A 16,927-nucleotide genomic window follows, 5' to 3' on the forward strand; every position below is an offset into this window, starting at 1 on the left:
TAATCCTAGCTTTATAAAGGCTTTATAATCCCAAGATGTAGTTAACCGACCCATGTAGTTAACTTTAACTACGGTTTATAAGACTGTTTAATCTTCCCATTTTCTGCGGAGCTGAGATAAAAGTAGCTAACAGTGACTATGCTCATTTATTACTAACCAAAGAATGCCTACATCTAATATTTTTTATAATAATTTGCTAGGATTTAGATTATGAATTTACTTTATTTACTTTATTTTTGATTCATATAAAATATAGTATATTTTGTAACACATTTTAATTAAAACAAAATGTTATTAATTTTAATTAATTAATTGACATCATAGGTTAGATTTCAAAATGTATTGTATGTTTTATTTTGCTTGTTTGTCAATTTTATTATTATGAATAAATGATTAATATTTTCAATTAGGTATTTAATTTTAAATTCATTTTAAGGATTATTGTTAACAATATTTTAAGGCAAAGCGTTTTGCTAAAATTTACTAGAATTCCTAGACCCATGTATGTATAATATTTTTAAATACGTACATAGAAATTGAATACTGTCTGTTTGATAATAATTACAAACATGTATACAATTATCTATTTCAATCTAAATCTCGATTTCGCAAAGACAAAATGCGGCGAACGAAATGTTACCAAAAAACCTACAAACTACCTACTTACGAGCTTATAAAGCTCCCAGCTTAAAGTCAACATTTTTAAACGCCTAATCTTTGACTCACATTTACAAAAACGAGATAAAAACAATCAAATAATCATAAAATGTCGACTCTCGTTAAAAAGCTCTTATAACTTAACGCGGATTCATTAACCAGTTTGAAAAAAAAGTGTAATGTAATTTACATCTTCATAAGTCAACAAAAAAAATTGTGAGGCACCGACAACGAACGCTAGCTTGTTTGGGGCTATGCACTTTTTCAATGACGCTTTCGTCGCGTTCAATAAACTCTAATTTTACCCGAGCTTTTAGAGAATAATTCGATAATTCGTAACAAAAAAAAAATCTATAAATAAATTAAAAAAAATTGTATTGTTAATAAAAGAAAAGTTGAAATTATAAAAGTAAGTTGAAATTATTAAAAGAAAAGAAAATGGCGGCCGTTGTAAAAGCAATATGGCGCTCCCAAAAGCTCGAAATTCGAACGCAGCCGGAGACGCGGCGCGGAGAGTGGAGGGGAGGGGGCCGCATGCGTAGCGCGACCGGGAACCACATTCCAATAGTCGGGCCGAACGCCTCGCGACTCGCTGCCACACCGCGACGCTGCCCCAATACAAAGAACTACTTAGTACTGCAAAAAACCTGTGATGTATTGATTAATTCCTGTGTTACTACTACATGAAGTCGTACACCAAACTCTAACGCGTTAACCAGTGAAGTGTGTTCATAAAAGTGATAATTCCATCGCGTTTCGTGCCAGCCACGTCGAATACCATTTATCGACGGCTAGAATCTTGTGTAGAAACATGGTGGACTCCCAGTGTCGAAATTGAATGGATTCGATTTTCATGTGTGGATTGTGAACGTTTTACAATGTTTTCTGGCAGATAATCGCGTTTCGTAGCTAGAAATATGGATTGGTGTGCAAAACTTCGGAGATAAATTGTGATTTAACGCCTTTTGTGTTAAGGTGTAAGCTGCGCTTCGATCGGATATGCTAGTTGAATAAAGGAGCCAGAATGGTGTCTTACGCTTATTTCGGCCTGCGGCAAACGCCTTGGACCCTACTAGTTCTCATTTTCTTCATCGAAAGCGTGATGGGGAATTACGCGAAATCTTTCTACATACATTGGAATACCACAAATAGCATATTCAGGATAGACAATACGGACCACGTATTTGACCTCAACAAAGGTAACGCTCAGTTCGAGTACGACCAAGTGAATATAATATGTCCTGTGTACGCTCCTGGGACTTTTGAGGAGGACACAGAGAAATACATAATTTATAACGTTAGTAAGGAGGAGTACGATACGTGTAGGATAACGAATCCCAATCCAAGGATCATAGCTATTTGTGATAAACCGCACAAGTTGATGTTCTTTACTATCACGTTTAGACCGTTCACACCTCAGCCGGGCGGGCTGGAGTTTCTGCCCGGGAAAGACTACTACTTCATATCGACGTCAAGTAAGGACGACTTGCACAGACGCATCGGCGGTCGGTGCCTCAGTAATAACATGAAGCTCGTGTTCCGCGTTTGCTGCAAGCCAGAAGAGCAGTCTCCCGTCCCACCTCCGCAGCCGACCCTGCCTCCTCCGCCGCCACCAACAACGACCACCACCACGACCACAACGACGACATCAATGAAACCCGTCACGAAAAAGACGCACAAATATGACAAGGCTCAGAATGAGGTGGTTAAGAGTGAAGAGCTCTCGTATTCAAGAGGAGCTGCTTTGGCGTCATCGTTGGCTTTGGCTCTGGCCGCTGTAGCAGTGCTGGCCCCTTTGGCTCGGTGAACTTGCGCCAGGGCGGCGCGGCCACCGCGTCCTGACCTCCTCGCCAAGCCTTGCCCAGCCCATAACACTCAGACTCTCCAATCATTACACTTACGCCCCGATACTCTAGTCTTTACGTGAATCGGCGTAAGCGACTCATTAGTGTTAAAAAACTGTGTTTAGTGTAGTGGCAAGTGCCCCATGGATTGTGGATTATAAAGGATTCTTGAATGGATTTGTAAGTACTTAGTAGGTTAAGGTCTGAAGTTTGGTGCCGATCGTTGCGTCTGCAAAATCTAAGTTCCGATATATAAGTTCCGAAAATGATAAAATTTTTAGACCTTAAGGAACATTGAAAGCCTAATGTGACTATTGTAAATTATAAGTATATCAGGCCTATATTAATCGAACTAATATATACACAACTGGAGTAGGTACGTTTTCATAGCAGAATGACTGCAAAAACTGTAGTTACGTCGGTTAAATATATAAATTAAAGAATGTTAACATGTATAATGATAATTATAAGTTTCTTAAACCATTAGGAATTAAAACATTTTTTATATTTTCATTATTGCAATGGGGATATTTAAGACTTAGGATTCTCTTTGAATCACATACAGATAGGGAAAAATCTACCTATAAGAAATGAAAATACGTAGTTTCTTGATTTAGTTCAAAAGACATTTCTTTTTTATTTCTCCCCTACAGGTTTATGTATTATAATTAGAATTTATTTATCTGTATGAAAAACTTAGGGCAAGTGTTGTCCAGAAAAACTGTGATTTTTGGTTTTATTTAGAATGTAATTTCTCTTTATGCTTATTATGTGATATAACTTTATGTATTTAAAAAAGTAAAGCATTTTTCAACCTCATATTTTCCCGACTGATTTTGCATTTTCCGCTTTTTATAATCATTTTAAGCAAATAGGAAAAAAATATATAAATACGAAAAATCACAGAACATCGATTCATATTTATTATCTTTAGGAATTGCCAGCTAGGTACTCCGTACAAGAAACTAGGAATGTTTTCCAAACCTACTTACCTAATTTTATGTCAAGTCATTGAATTTGATTTCAATGACATTTGTGCTACTTTGACCACAATTTTGTCCAATATCTGAATCTTATCTCTCTATCTTATCTTAGAAGTTATCGTTCTAAATGATATCATTAAAAATACTTACAACTGAGGTTTTACACTAACAAAGAAAAAAACAAAATTGATAAATAAAAACAATTTTATTACGATTTTCTCTAATCAACGTCTTATTATTTTAAGAATATAAAAAAGCTTGCCAAAGATTGGGCATAATCACTCAGAGTTACAGAATTTAAACAGGACATTGGAACAAACAGCACAATCTTATAGATTGGATTAAAATGGTTCTACTGAGTTAATAAAATCAGATTTTGGACGAAAATCAACAAGCACAACGTGCCATGAACAGCATACACCATACAATACGAATAGTGAAATAGTGAATGTAGTGAAAATAGACCGGTTTTCTGTTTAGCCATATGCATTTAGACAGTTATATTTTAGATAGCTTAAGAAACAAACGACTGAGTTGCAAATTATTGTGACACGATTTCAATATGGGTATAGTACCTATATTAAAACAAAATTGATAGTTTAAAGACGAGTAATAACCAAATGTATATGAAATTTGACGTATACGAAGACAAAATAAACGACAACAGACAAACGAAAAATAAACATTAATATGCCAGTGATATATTTTATATATTTAAATTACGGATATTTTCCTTTTCTAATAAAATTTCATAAATTTACTTTGGGAATTAGTAAATATCCAGTAGGTAAATAAAACTATTATAATCATCATCACAAATATCAGAAATAAAATTGATGTCAGAATCTCGGATTTATTCATAAAATACCTAATAAAATGACTACTGATTTGTTCACATTAATAATTGTCACTTCTTTAATTAAATATTAATAATGATCATTTTACAATCTAGGAATAATGTAAATTGTAAAAATGTATTATATTTTTTTATTTGCTCTACAAAAGGATAAAATAAAAACAACGTACGTAATTTGTATGGAAACGTTTTTGCCTGTTGTTTTTTTAATAAAGGTGAATGACCTTGGGACGCAAGATTCACGAAATAGTTGTTTGGCGCTAAAAATATCTGGTATTCGAAATCAGAACAAGATAATTAATAAATCAACTTATTGAAACAATTTATTGGGAGTCTTAAAATGTCATTAATATCACTAAATATTCATAATGAAAATTTTAGAATCAAGACGATTAAATTGACGATAAAAACTTTAAAAAAGTAATTTTTAGATTAGGATAAATTTTTAATGCGAAATTAACACCATGTGGTTAAACAATTTAAAAAAATCATTACTTTCTGGCCACATGAAGTAAACCGAGTAAAAATATATTTTCCAATTAATTAACTTAGTATTTCAATTTGCTAATTAATTATTTTTTTTCTACATTTTAATTTAAACAATCAATGTTCATTTTTATCATCAGAATTGTAATCAAAAAATTTTATAGTCCCATCATTAGTTCCAACATTTCTAATTTTAAATTTTATAACTATGTACTTGCAGCGTATGATTACATACCTAGTAAAATAGTTTTACAACTTATTTTTAATATGATTGCGAATTTTATACTCTTGTGAGTTCCACTAACTTTTATTTTAGGAATTACAATTTAAAATTCTTTACTAAATTTATCTGCTAAAGACAGTTAAATACACGTTGAGCAAAATTCGGCCAATTGGCGCTCATTTTTATTCTCTCTTATCCACCTGGCCCTCACATATTTTCAACACCATTAGAATTTTCATATGTTCATTACTTAGATAACATCAATACTGCGTATACTTACTGCTTGTAACACTAATACCTATAAGAAAGTTGACTTTCGATAAATTTTATCAAAAAAGAAAAATATATTCTCAGCAAAAAAAAAAAATATTTTTGACTACTGCCAGTAATAAAAATAGAATCATGTATTTGTCGAAAATAAATACATACAAATCACAGTGACGTCAAAGTATTACCCGCCTACACTTTTCCCACTTTATGAGGAATCGAAATCCTCCACTTCTCCCTGTCTGATGTCAACCGATCTGTTACATTCCTCTGCCATAAAAATGGAATACAAAGTTCCTTATGTATTAATCCAAGATATCAGCTACTTAAATACAAAATTTCATAAAAATTGGCCAAGCAGTTTGAGCGTGAAGAAGTAACAAACTCACAAACTTTCGCCTTCAATATTGGGATGTTTCTTCTTTAAATGGTTCAATAAAAATTTAATCTATCTATATAATTCATCACCATACAGATGGCTCAGGTGTATATGTGCTCAACTGTACTTCGGTTGGAACGTTAGTCTCATGCGTGTAGCTGGCTTAATATTAGATGTTTTATACCAGAAGTAATAAACATTTAACCCCACATTCTTAAGCCTGATAGCTATAAAATTAAACAGAAACGTAGTAAAAACTAAATAATTATTTGAGTTAGTTTTCTAGTATAACCTTTAAGATTCACATGTCGATTGAAATAATTAGAGTTTTATGCGAATAGGCATCTAATGAGCACCTAAGTTGGTCGAGTGGTTAAGATGACCACCAAGTCCCAGACTCGGATCCTAGTATATTCCGTGCTATGCGTTTGTATGCAATAACTCATGTGTCGTTGTATCTCATCTTCGTTTAGGGCTGTGACGCCACGAAGCCAGAAATCAGTGTAAAAATAACTTTAAAATGTTAACTCTGCTGTGATTTTACAACCGCATTCTGTAGTAAACCCTCTTTGGGAATGCTATTGTCGGCTATTAGCTGTCTAGACTCGGCGTCCCATATAGTCAACTAACTAAAAATAAGACATTAATTCACAAAACAAAGAGCATAATGAATCAAGTTTAATTGAAACATCGTTTTTCTGTGCAATCGTTTGACAAAGTCCTAATGCATTGTTGTCTAAACAAATGGTACCAAAATAAACCAACAGCTATTAAGTTGGGTCGCTTACCTTCCACATTTCTATATATTGAGCCATAGACATATTATATACTAGACTAGTCGATGTCAATTATCAAAAAAATAAAAAATACCTCACTTCTCTCCATCTGGGGGCTTACCATAATCTCTTAACGCAATACACTTTACGACCTAAACCATTCGTACCATCGACTTAATTTTTTGTATGAATGCGATTCATATTAGGTTCCTAAATTGTACTGAGTTGCATTGGAATCGTTCTGTAAAAGTTGATGGTAGGCCTGCAGTTCTCTTCCATTTATATTCGGCCATTTTAATGTCGACCGTTGTCCTTTTATAAGAATGGATAAGGAGGTTAGGCATGAGCATGACCCACCACGCGGGATCAATGCGAATTGATGGGATCTATGGGTAATAAAAGAGTTTCTGTTAACAAAAATATAAACAAGAAAGTCATATTTCCAAACGACTGTTATTAATCTTTATCATTCTCGTGGCTAGTCGATTGTATTTGATGAAATGTCAAGTCAGATGTCTTAAGGTAATTTAACTCTAGTATTATCAAGAACTTTAGTGTCATCAAGAATTTTCTCTAAAAGAAAGATGATAAGAGACAACAGGATTTAGAAAAATGACAGACGGCGTAAAGGATACTTCAACATGGCGACCAAAATCGGAACCATTTTGAATGAATGAATTTTTCTAAATTTAACAGTAGCGACGGTTCGCTTAGTTTGTTCGATTATACCAATTTATTGTTGGTGTTTGCTCCACATTCCTCATTATATCTTATCAAGTGTGTTAATACTAACACTGGTGCCAGATTTTATTCAAGCCGCCTAAGTGACAATCATATAAATTACTTTAAACCGTCATTTAGTGACAAGTAATCGCATACACAAACGCCAACCATATGCAGGTTTCCTCATGATGTTTTCCTTCATCGGAAGCAAGTGGCGGCCTATGAAAACTAACCTGGAACCTTTCGATTCACAGTTGGGCATCTTAACTTTCACCGCTTCAAAATACTGTTTATTATTTTTATTATGCCTACTAGCATAGTTCTGATTATATTAATCTAATAAAATAATGAGTCTGGTCACTTGAATAAATATTTTTTCATTCATTCATTCATTCATTCATTACAATCAAGAGTCAATGCCTAGTCTCGGCTAATTTCTTAGAAGTCGTTGGAGCATCTATTTTTATTCAAAACTTCTAAATGTCTGTATAAGCGTTTCGTTTAGACTTGAAGCTATTTAGAGACGGGTTTAAAGGGATGCAGTAGAATTTGTAGGATTTTCGTGGTTTATTACGACGCTCTCTGTCTTGGATGTGAATATATTTTTAAATCTCACAATTGTCAATTGACGTCTTTAGAGAAAAGGCTGCGCTTAAATTTGTTGCGCCGCTTCTTCTTCACCAGCGCTTTGGAAGTCGGCAGTAGACTTTTTCAGTTTCGAGTATTTTGACGTCAATAAGTGATGTATGTTGTCCCGAATTGAATAATGAATTTTGAATTTAAGTGCAAGTACAGTTTGTCTATATATATCAAAAAATCACAGGACTAAAATTAAAATTATAATCACATGGGATATTTTATATCCCAAATTCCTTACCAGAGGAGAAATTTAATTGGCTACGATAAAATAAAATAAAAATAGTTTTATTCACCGTAATATAGTAGTAAAACTTAATTATGGTGGTCAAACGGCACATGTTTCATATAACATTGAGCTCATAAGAGCATAAGAGCATTGCTACTCGTGTTTTAAAATAGTCTCAAAGATCATAAATCATATTTAGTATACTGGTACCGATATGTTAAGCTTATTAATGAATGGGCCGCTTTATATTTAGGTTTTCATGGGCTAATTAACTTTCGATTTGGATTTGGGATATTTCGAAAACGGCATTTATAAAGTTATGAGGATATTTGAAACGAGGGATTCGTTTCAAATAACAACAAAAAATAATTTTGGATCTTCACCCTATCTCTCTCAAATCTGTGCCATTTTCCGGTTTCTTCTTCAGTAGCTAAACGTCGATGCCCAGGACTCCAATTAAAAAAGTGTAAAAAGTAAAACTAATCTGTCAAAATTTTCATTAAATGAAAGAATTAAATTTTTGTAGCAAACCGTTGTGACATTCGCTCAAATGAAATTAGATTACGTGTTTTTATTTTGTTTCATGAATAAGAAATATGAATTTATATACGATATTACTAATTAAAAGGTCGGCAAAAATTCTCTGATTTATTCATTCATAATTAGTTCGTTCAATTCTAGAAGAAAATTTATTTAATAAGAATACGATCTAAATGAATTCATATCAAAACGTAAATCTTTGATCTGATTCTTAAAACTATTCAAATCAAAAAACATCAATGAAATAAAATCAACTTTTAATAACATAATTCGCAATTTAAAAAATCGATTCCATTTTTTACAAGCATTTATAAAAGTAACTGTCATGTTATCTCTCATTTGTGGCCAGATAAATGTGCACTATTAATCATTAACTCGGATGAAGACATTCGAAATTTTAATTTAAAAAATAAAACTATGATTTGTTTTTTTTTTCTTGTCAGACATTTTCACTGATTCCTGCCAGCAATTTAGCTGAACGACTTCAAAGTTAATTTGAGACGAATATATGGGATGTGGGTAACATTCGTCTAAATGATTTCTCTTTTTAAAAATAAAAGGTATAACTTATTCGTAATAGATGTCATAATGACAGTTTTACTTTTAAGAAATCATTGTTAACGTCACTTATTATCTACTAATTTTCTCTTCATTTAATTTTTTGCAAAATATCACAGTTAATTTAAATTAAAATTATTATTTTTTTGTAAAACTTACAGACGTTTTATCTTACAAATAATCATCAAAATAATTTACGTTTATTATTTTATATTTTTCTCTTCTGAATGACAATATTTTAATGTCTTTAGAATGTGGCCACACAAATATATGTCGTACATAGGTCATTTTATAATAACCTAAATAAAACAGTTGTCACCATAATATGCAACTCTGTCGTCAACAGACATTTTTTCTTAGAACATATTAATTAGTTTTCATTAGTTGTGCTGTGTACTTAGAATAATATTTGCCTATCAAAAAAAACCTCACTCGAATCTCTACGAAACTAACCAGTCCGTTAGATTTTAATGAAAAAATAATTTTATATTATAATTAATGAATTGAGTTTTTCGGTCAGAGATCATTTTTAATTTAATTTTTGTTCGCTATTTAAAAATACATTTCACAATTCAAATTTAGAAGATTTTTTTTTTTATATGTCACAATATTTAGCTATGTGTAAATCTGATTTATTATCCGTACTCCACTCCATTTTTAAGGATAAATGAATCTCAGTTCTATTTTAATATATATTTTTCTAAACTTTGAATACCTACATGATATTGATTCGATATTCAATTAATACTGGCCGAAAAACACACATTATAAATTGATACGATATAAGTCTAAATCGGTGAAAATATTTCTTTGTATAATAATGGTTAGTTATTTAATCCGTTGGTATTGCAAAATGGCATTTGTCTCCTATAACTTGTGTCTAGTTTTGTCAAATGTGTTTTAGAAGTCGCCAACTGCCAATTAAAAAAAAATCTATTCAGACAGATTTTATTTTATTTTTTTTTAATTGTAAAAATGAATAAGCGTCCATTTTTGAATTTACTAAACGTAAATCGGGATTTATTTATAGCAATAATTTTATTCTGTGATTGCCATAATCGACAATTCTAATATTTTTTAAATTGCCATAATGAAACACTGGCAGACCTAAAATTTATTTGACAAAATTATTTATTTGCTCAGCGGAGGTTGTCACTATGAAAATATTATACATATTCCTCCCCCTTTTTACTAAAAAAAAACACAATGTTCCTCTTTTGTGACTTAGTTAATTTTATTTACATTTTACGTATTTAATGTTAAAGGCAATAAATTTAACACTTCCATGGAAATTAAATGTTACCTAGTTAGGGTTCTTTTATGGTACGGAACCCAAAAACGTGTCATCAGTAAAGGGAAAGGTTTAGCCTTTTTTATAAAGATTTGAATTACAAATTCAAACAATAAACCCCTTAATGGGATGCTTGATTTAAATTTGTAATTTAACATTTTAAAAGTAAATTGCTAATTTTATTCTCTAATGAAATCTTTTTAGTACTAAATAAATCAATTGTCTAAATTTTCAATTCTAATAAATTTATATGCTTTTAACAAACATACAAATATTTTATATTTTAAATTAAAACACGGACATTGGTGCTAGTAGGGATGAATTTTAGTTTCTTTTTTATAATTTAAAATAAATATATTTATTTATTTCAACGGTACGTACTTAAGTTAAAAAAAATATAGCAAAAACTCTAGAATAAAAAAATGATAGGTCAGCTACCTCTTTTACTGTTCTAAATATATTTTTATATATAAAAAAACTAATGTTAGTGTTGCCATTTTACAATACTAACGGCGAAAACGGTCCTAAAATATTTCGAAATCAATATTCCTACAAAGATTGTTGGGTAAATGGTGAAGCTATATTAGGTTTAGATAGCAGGATTTTTACACTCACTGTCCAATAAAAAAAAAGCAAAAAAAAACATCGACTTTTAAATTAAAAAAAAAATCTGTCAAAGGTAGTTTAATTTTTCGTTCAAGTTCTTTGTGCCCAAAGCATACTCGTCTATATTACCTCTGAATAGTTAGTGCTGGGTAACTTGATGTACAGTTGACTGTACATAAATTAGTCTGGTAAAAAAAGAAGGAGATTTGTCTTTATTTAAAGATCTTTCTTCACTGCACGGTGGAATAATTTTTATTTATTTCGTAATTTAACATTTGAGATTGTGATTCTAGAAAATCTATAACGTAATTACACAATTGGTGTACAATAAATTACAAGTGTAAATTACGTACCCGCTGTACCTATTTCAATTTCTGATTATTTTTATTGGACGGTGAGTCGAATCGTAGTGTACTAATATATATTTTTTTGCAACTGTATGATTACGTAATGCTAAAAAGCGGCCATATTTGTTTATATTTTCATTCGAATTAAAAATGTAAAGATCGGCGAAGGCAGACACACATTGAAAATAGTTTGTAAAAAAAACAACACGCTTTTTACTTGTAAGTATACTTTTTTATTTGTATATTATGTATAATTTAGGGTTTTGTGAAAAATTTAATGATTGCAATAATTTATTTTAATCTTGTATTATAATGACTGAAATTATAATTTTAATAGATTTACTGTGTTTGTTGTGTGGATGAAAAGTTTTAAAGTAGGGAAGTAATACTTACGAATGTATGAACAGAACACACTACGTGTATATAAAGTTTCTATGTTACGCGAAAAAGTGTACAATGAACGTATGGTACTCTCTTTTATTTATAACTAAAGAAACTAATTATCAGATCGTGACTATAGGCGTGCTACCCATGGATTCAGTAAGTATTCGGAGTACCTACTAAAAAAAGAAAAAAGTATTCGGGTAGCAAAGCTGCTACCCGAGTACTTTTTTCTTTTTTGATTATCTAATGCTTGCTACATATTGACAAGGTTATCTGCTAGATATTCTTGTTAATCTGTAGCAAGTATATGGACCCGGTGATGGAGTCGCTACTGTCTAATAAATTTGCCAAGACAATGTTATACTTAAATGTCAAAATGACCTTCGTAAGTTTTCAATTTTGATCACTGGGCCAGATATATCTTGGGGCTGAAAGATAGAAATGACATGCCACTACCGCATTTGCTGTTCTTGTGTACGTAAATAAAAACAAATAAAAAAATAAAATTAATTTAAATAATTCGCTGCTAAGGCCTGCCTCTGTAGAGAAACGTCCGAAGACAAATTTGAACAATAGTGCGCATGTGCGTGGACTTTTTTATAAACTGTCAGTCATAACCTCACTCGACCAATGGCGCCAACTAGTGCGCGAAGAATGAAACGTCTTATTGCGATAGTTAATTGTGTAAATGTTTTTTTTTTAAACTTTGATATTAACTTTATCCTGCGAGCCGCCTTCGTTTAGATACAATGGCATAGTTTGCGTTTTTCTGCTCAGGTTAAAGTTAACATCAAAGTTGACTGGTGCCACTCATCCTTCATAAACAAATGCCTGTTTAACCGGTCAATGTATACTTTTAAACGTCGCTCAGAAATTAAATTATCCTTCACTCTTTTCATCTACATTTCAAACAGTATAAATAACCAGTATTATGATTTTGGTAACAGTGTGTTTGCCGACATAAAAAAATGAACGAACGAAATTGTTATTGAAAAAAAAAAATTGGTAAAGACGATCTGTAAAAATAGGAAGGTTCGAAAAGTATATGTACCTACTAATATATGTATAAGTAATGTAAATATGTTGTTAATTAAGGAGTAGACCCTGTAGGTATTTATTTGTACTGTTTCGGACCTTTGTTGGTATCCAAAGTTTTTAATTTATTTTTCGACCAATAAATGTTGAAAGAAGTAATGTGTTTGTTTTTTCTTTAAATACAATACAACCTTAATTGCACATTATTATAAGAAAATACACACAAAAACGTATTATGCATACCTATTAATTGCAAATGGTGCTCATTGCTTAGTTTTGCTCCGTTGCGACGACGCAACACGTTGCGGCTCCGTTGTGTTGCTTTCTATGAGTTTTGACACTGACGTGCGTTGTCCTAAGTCGAAAGTTCATACAATTTCTACGTTGTGTGTTGACGGACGTCAAAAAAAAGAACTAAAAAAAAAGAAACACGAGTGGACTTCGAATGGACTTTGGCAACTAAACAATGAATAAAAATCACATATCCATAGAAATTGTCCTGTGTGGCGAAAACATCAAAATATCTGATTCATTACATGTGATTCATATGATTTAATGTATTTTCTTCGCAACTGCATATATATGTGACGAAATCGTCAGACAAGGCTGACTAATATTAAGAACTATAGTGTGACTGCGTCACTATTTAAATCTCATCTTCGCAGTGAGACGCAGCTAACCAATTACGGTGAGCCATTGTGACGCAACGACAACCACACCGCAATTTTATTGGCTCGCTGCGTTTGCGCTATGAATCGACGCGATTGTGAGAATACCCTTTGACATTTGGCAGTGACTATGTATATGTAACTAGCTTTTGCCTACGGCTTCGCCCACGCTTAAATATCCCACGGGAACAGTAATTTTTTCCGGGATAAAAGTTACCCCCTATGTCCTCCTAAATGATCTGTTGAGTAGACAGAGCTTGAAGAGGTAACAAACAAACTTCGCTAGTTATCAATAAATAAATCATTAATTTCTGTCTAATCAAGTTTAATTTCTGAATAAACGATTCGATTTTGTTTTGACAACGTTCTTTTTTTTGCGCTCGGACCAAATATACTTTGTCTCTGCATCACCTTTTGATTTACTCATAGTAAAACCTGTCTTTTAAATCGTTACATATAATAAAACGAAGTCTTCTGCCACGTCTGTCTGTTTGTTCGCGACAAAAACAAAAACTACTACACGGATTTTCATGCGTTTTTCACCAATAGATAGTGTGATTCTCGAGGAAGGTTTAGGTGCACAATTTATTGTGTTTTTACCTGAGCGAAGTCGGGACGGACGACTAGTGTTTCTATAAAGTTTGTTAAATAAATATCATCAGAGAAAAATCCCGATAGATCGCCGAGCTCGTGATGTAAGCGGAGTCAATGTAAAGAAATCAAAAAATACTTATTACGTTTGTAAAAAAAAAATTACCGCCAAAACACTACCATAAAAGAAAGATGTATGACTGACAATGGGTAACAGATAACACTAAATTATGACGTAACCTCTTTGTCGAAAGGGCGTATGCCGTTGTAAAATTGGATGTTTAAAATATTTTATTGCTTTGTTTCTTTGCTTGTTTCAGATAAGATTTACCGTTATAGAAATGTTTTGACAAAGGCGATTTTGTCTTTTCTTAAGCAAAGAGAAAGCTGTAGACAGTCATGTCTTCCATTTCGCAAACAGTAGAAAAACTAATTCGTATTAAAACTAGTTGTTCGCCACGAACTTAGACCTCGAGAACACAATATTTTTTTACAAAATTGTGAATATTTCAAAAACGACTTAGCCAATATTGTTGTCCCACGAACTTAACATTTCTATTGACAGATCCTACATACCAAAGCCCATTAATAAAGGCAAAAAATAAAATAAAAAATATATATCATTAATTTACCTTAAAAAGGTTAGAGTCAAATTAGTATCTTTTTTTAAATCAGACAACAGTCCATAATTGTATTTTTTAAATTTTATTTTGCGAACGCTATTGTTTCCAACGTATATTCCCGTTCAATTAGTCACCATGTACGATAACAACGTATTCCAGGGCGGGAGCCACACGTTTGGCAACTTTAACAACCATTTGCGACCAACTAAACCTGGCTTGTATTACGCAAGCTGAAAAACCTCTGCGTGGCAATCAAATCGAGTATAACAATCGTGCGCGCAAACCGATTTGTTTTTATTACTATTGTTACCCAACACGGCTGTAACTAGATCGTCCATTGTTTTTGTATGCACGGTTGTTCGGTACACCACAACTTGTTTGTCTGCTGTCTGATACAGTTGAAAGGTTAAGGTGGCCGTGCGAAGTGGAAGAGAAGTGGCTTCACGGCTGGGAAGTAACCAGAAAAGAGAGTGTACAGTTAAATGGTAGCGACGAGATTGTCTCATTTATTAAATACTAGCTTCGCCCCGGGGCTTCGCTCCCGTGGGAATTTCGGAATAAAAAGTACCCTATGTGTTATTCCAGGTTATATTATACCCGTGTACCAAATTACATAACAATCGGTCCAGTAGATTTTACGTGAAAGAGTAACAAAAATACATACCACTTAACGCACATCCTCACAAACTGTGGCATTGATATTGATACTAATATTTATCATTATTGATATAAAAAATGTGTTGTTTCACTAGCAGCACGTCCAGGCTTCGCTTGGATAAAAACATAATAAAATACACCTAAACCTTCCTCAAGAATCACACAATCTATTGGCGAGAACCGCATGAGAATCCGTGCAGTAGTTTTTGAGTTTATCGCGAACAGACAGACAGAGGCGGTAGAGGATTTTGTTTTATAATATGTAAGGATTTTGATTATGACATACACACGTAAAGAAATTAAAAAATAAAACAAACACTTATATTTTTCTTGGGTAAATCAATTATAACAATTATATTAGATGTACTATTTCATAGTGAGAAATGCTAATTTTCTTGGGCTACAGCTATCTGTCTCATGTGATCGTTTTCCCGGTTCCTTCCGCAGCCGTTAAGCGTCGGAGCCCAGGGTCCACTCTCCTACTTTGTCGTCACCACTTTACACGGTTACTGTAAGTATCATATTATAATCTGTGGCACGATCGTTCATAACTATGTGTAAACTTTACTCTATGCGCTAAATAGAAATCCATACAGCAGATTTGGCTTGAAGAATTCATTCTGTCTTCCCATTATGCCGATAATACCAAAACGAACCATAAACGAAAGGCAATAAAAGCGGGACTATTTGTAACAATTAACAAAAGCACCAGAGACAATATTGTTTATGACTTTATGGGTCTATGGTACAACCCTTCGGTCGGGGAAAGGGTCAGTTTACAATCTTTTAGAAAGGGGTTGTTCCGTTAGACAGGATTATATAGTATGATGGCGGAAATAAGTGATGTTTTTGTTGTTTTATTGGTCTTTCTATTTTATGACACAATTGTAACAATTCCTTATTTTTAAACCTATTTAATACAGTCTTAGTTGTCACGTTCTCTTGGTAATATTGGCTATCAAGTACACAAGTATCTATATCTTATCTGTCCGCTTTCTCGGTTGCATCCTCAACTATATAGCGTTGGAGATCGAGATCCGTTTTACTACCTTTTCTTTGGAAATTTACGCATATATACCTTTTCTTTGGAAATTTACGCATATATACCTTTTCTTTGGAAATTTTATATTCAGACAACTTTAATTAACAGTGACATAGTACAGTAGGTATATAATGATAAATGTTATTTATCGTTATTTATGGAATACATAAAATTCCCTTTATATACAGGGTGATTTCTTATACATTGGCATTATTTTATCTATATGCTCAGTCGATGGTACTGAACAAATTTTCATATGGAAGCAACATTGAAATCGCGAAAAAAAAATCTGTTCATCCATACATTTTCCATAAAGTAGGTAGTATTGATTGTTTTTATAGAATAGCTGATTATTTCGTATAAATAAAGTATAAATAGACAAAATATTGCCTATTGTATAAAAACTTAATATCGACGTTTATACAGAAAACGTCGATATTTAAAAAAATACATTGATTTATTTTGGATAATGAGCGTTAGGCCTATGTAGATGAAGTAAATCACTACCCAGAAAGAGCTTCAGACA

General features: G+C 32.4%; 1 protein-coding gene and 1 long non-coding RNA gene across 2 annotated transcripts in view; one reads left to right on the forward strand and one right to left on the reverse strand.

Moving 5' to 3' along the window:
* The window catches only part of LOC128681380 (uncharacterized), a 30,383-nt gene extending 15,363 nt beyond the window's left edge, over window positions 1–15,020 (reverse strand). Inside the window, exons 1-2 of the long non-coding RNA XR_008406008.2 lie at window positions 14,712–15,020; window positions 13,064–13,234 (exon numbers count right to left, since the gene is read on the reverse strand). This is a non-coding gene — a long non-coding RNA (uncharacterized LOC128681380). The remainder of the gene's footprint in view (window positions 1–13,063; window positions 13,235–14,711) is intronic.
* Window positions 1,202–12,979, forward strand: Ephrin (ephrin). Its single transcript, XM_053765208.1, has one exon. It carries the CDS (start codon window positions 1,682–1,684, stop codon window positions 2,462–2,464), a length of 783 nt encoding a protein of 260 aa, XP_053621183.1. The 5' UTR covers window positions 1,202–1,681; the 3' UTR covers window positions 2,465–12,979.
* Window positions 15,021–16,927: the final 1,907 nt, after the last annotated feature.

This window comes from Plodia interpunctella, chromosome 27, assembly GCF_027563975.2.
Source record: "Plodia interpunctella isolate USDA-ARS_2022_Savannah chromosome 27, ilPloInte3.2, whole genome shotgun sequence".
NCBI classification, from domain to species: domain Eukaryota; kingdom Metazoa; phylum Arthropoda; class Insecta; order Lepidoptera; family Pyralidae; genus Plodia; species Plodia interpunctella.

What these genes read in the sequence shown, in the direction of transcription:
- Ephrin (XM_053765208.1), top strand. Translation starts at nt 1,682, where the DNA reads ATGGTGTCTTACGCTTATTTCGGCCTGCGGCAAACGCCTTGGACCCTA.